Raw genomic sequence first — 2,282 nt, 5'->3', positions numbered from 1 at the left:
CGTCGCGGCGGCGTCGCGGTGTGGTGGGGGTAGCGACGGCGATTGCGAGCGCCGGGCCGGTGCGGCGGAACGATCGGGGATCGCGGCGCCCCGACGCCGTGATCGCGTTCGGCGGTCTTCGGCCGTCTTCGGCGCCGCCCGGCGCGGTGGAACGGTTGCCGCGTTTAAGTCCGTTCGCGGACTTCCTAACGTATGATATGATTAAAAAAATATGCTGGGCACATCGTGCCCGTTCCTCACCCCGCGGGTGGTCGGCGGGGTGGTTTCGGCGTGCTGTTCTTGCCGGAACGATGCATATTTGGGGATGCATCGTTACAAGTATACCAGGAATGAAAAAATTGAGCTTATACATAACTCATAAGAATTCGTTAAAAAACAAAATGAGGTTCCATATTACCATTCTTTCTTCTATAGTATAATTAATTAAGAATTATATATATATATATATAAATAGTTATATGTATATTGTGTATATATATATATATATATATATATATATATACAATATACATATAACTAATTTGTAATAAATCCATATATTACCTAATTGATGACCTTCTACAGAGAAGAGCTCAAAGTTTAAAAGTATCCGTTGATTCGGCCGAACCCTTATGAACCAGTTGCAAGTTTTGGTAGTTAAATTTTTTGCCGGACCATCATATTTGTTCGGGAAATTCGGACTGGTTATTATACCGTAATTTAAACTACTAATATTTGATCCACAGTCTGTAGCATAATGATTCGAGAGAATTAATATCACAAGCGACAAATATATAATTTCTAAAAATTAAAATTTTAATCTTCTAAATCGTAGAGGAAAAGAAGTCCATTTTTAAGTTTAATTTAAATAATGTAAACAAAATTTTAGTAAAACTGTTTTACCAAATTTTGGTTAACTGTTTTTTCTTTTTTTTTTTTAGTAAAACTGCATATTAGTGGTCTGCATATTTAGTGATCTCACCGATTTCAATGACCTTAACATATGTTGTAAAAGATGATCTGATTAACTTGTAAAAGATTTTAGCCATCACTTATTTTTATTAAACCTGTTTTCAATTTATAAATAAAATTAGGTTTGAGTTAAGGGGTTCCTATAGCGAAGGCCGAACTTCTTCGATGTCAATAATGTCAATATTTCTAATCCTGTTTTCTTTATATCTGTCCTTGTTTAACTATAGTAATCAATCCTTGTTCAATCGCTGCACCATCTCTTGCTACACGCAATACTGCTTATCCTATCAACCTGCATGTGCTTTTGCACAAAATAGTAGCAAAAGCTTAAACTTTTTTGTTACATTTTTAATTTTAGTTTTTCATGTACGGTATTCTTTGTTCACATTATACGAATGGCGCGTGTATCTTACTTTGTACATACAAACTGTACAACTTTTAATTTTTTCCGATTTTTGTCTTCAAATCAACACTCGCGCGATGTGTTTTCGTGCATATTTCAATTGTATACAAATTTTTTTAAGTTTTGTGCAGTCTACTCAAAGTTGGAGCTCTCCCTGCAATTGTCGGTAATTTGGGTCAGTTTAGAATCCCCTTAAGTTAAAATACTTTTTTGGGTGATAATGAAGAGAAGTTGGGCTCCGTCCTTTCTCTATCCAAGCATTTATTTAAATATATGTATTATGTATATATTCAAATTGTTTATTAAAAAGTTATCAACAAACAAAATGAACCATGCTGAATGCTATAATTTGTGTTTTATAATATGAATTCAATGCGTTTTTTATCGAATTTTTGTTTTGCCGGTGTTATAATCACTGTAAATAAATAGGTGCCTTTAGTTTAATTGTAGTAAGTCATTCAAGTCTGATAAAATTTTACAGGTACGTAGTACTTATATGTATACTAAATGTAGTCAGAGCCACCAGTGCGAAGTTACGGAAATGTCTAGTTTCTGAGATATTCAAATTTTAATTATTTGGCTGGATTATAAAGTTATTCAAAATTTCGATATAAAAAATAATTAAAATTCAAAAATATTTTGCTGAAATGTTTTATTTCATTAATGTTAGGAAAGTGGATAATTATGTACAAAAAGACCCCAATTGCCAATGACCTTGACCTTGACATATGTTGTCAAAGGCATGACCCTGAGTAACCTTGACCTTGAAAAACGTAGCGGTCACGTGGATCCGTTCAAAAGTTACAAAGCATTAAAGTTTTCGCTTTGTAAAAATTATTCAACTATGGCACGCACGCACGCACGCACGTACGCACGCACGTACGCACGCACGCACGCACGCACGCACGCACGCACGCACGCACGCACG

General features: G+C 35.5%; 1 protein-coding gene across 1 annotated transcript in view; it reads right to left on the bottom strand.

Annotated features, from left to right (window-relative positions):
- Positions 1–510: 510 nt before the first annotated feature.
- The window catches only part of LOC112467235 (tolloid-like protein 2), a gene marked incomplete at its 3' end in the record, with an annotated part of 97,870 nt that continues 96,098 nt past the window's right edge, over positions 511–2,282 (bottom strand). The window contains exon 8 of the mRNA XM_025035759.1: positions 511–726. Coding sequence (XP_024891527.1) covers positions 511–726 — 216 coding nt within the window. The remainder of the gene's footprint in view (positions 727–2,282) is intronic.

This window comes from Temnothorax curvispinosus, unplaced genomic scaffold (genome assembly GCF_003070985.1).
Source record: "Temnothorax curvispinosus isolate PA1 unplaced genomic scaffold, ASM307098v1 QBEX01017087.1, whole genome shotgun sequence".
Taxonomy (NCBI): domain Eukaryota; kingdom Metazoa; phylum Arthropoda; class Insecta; order Hymenoptera; family Formicidae; genus Temnothorax; species Temnothorax curvispinosus.
This window is presented reverse-complemented; position numbering and strand designations above follow the sequence as displayed.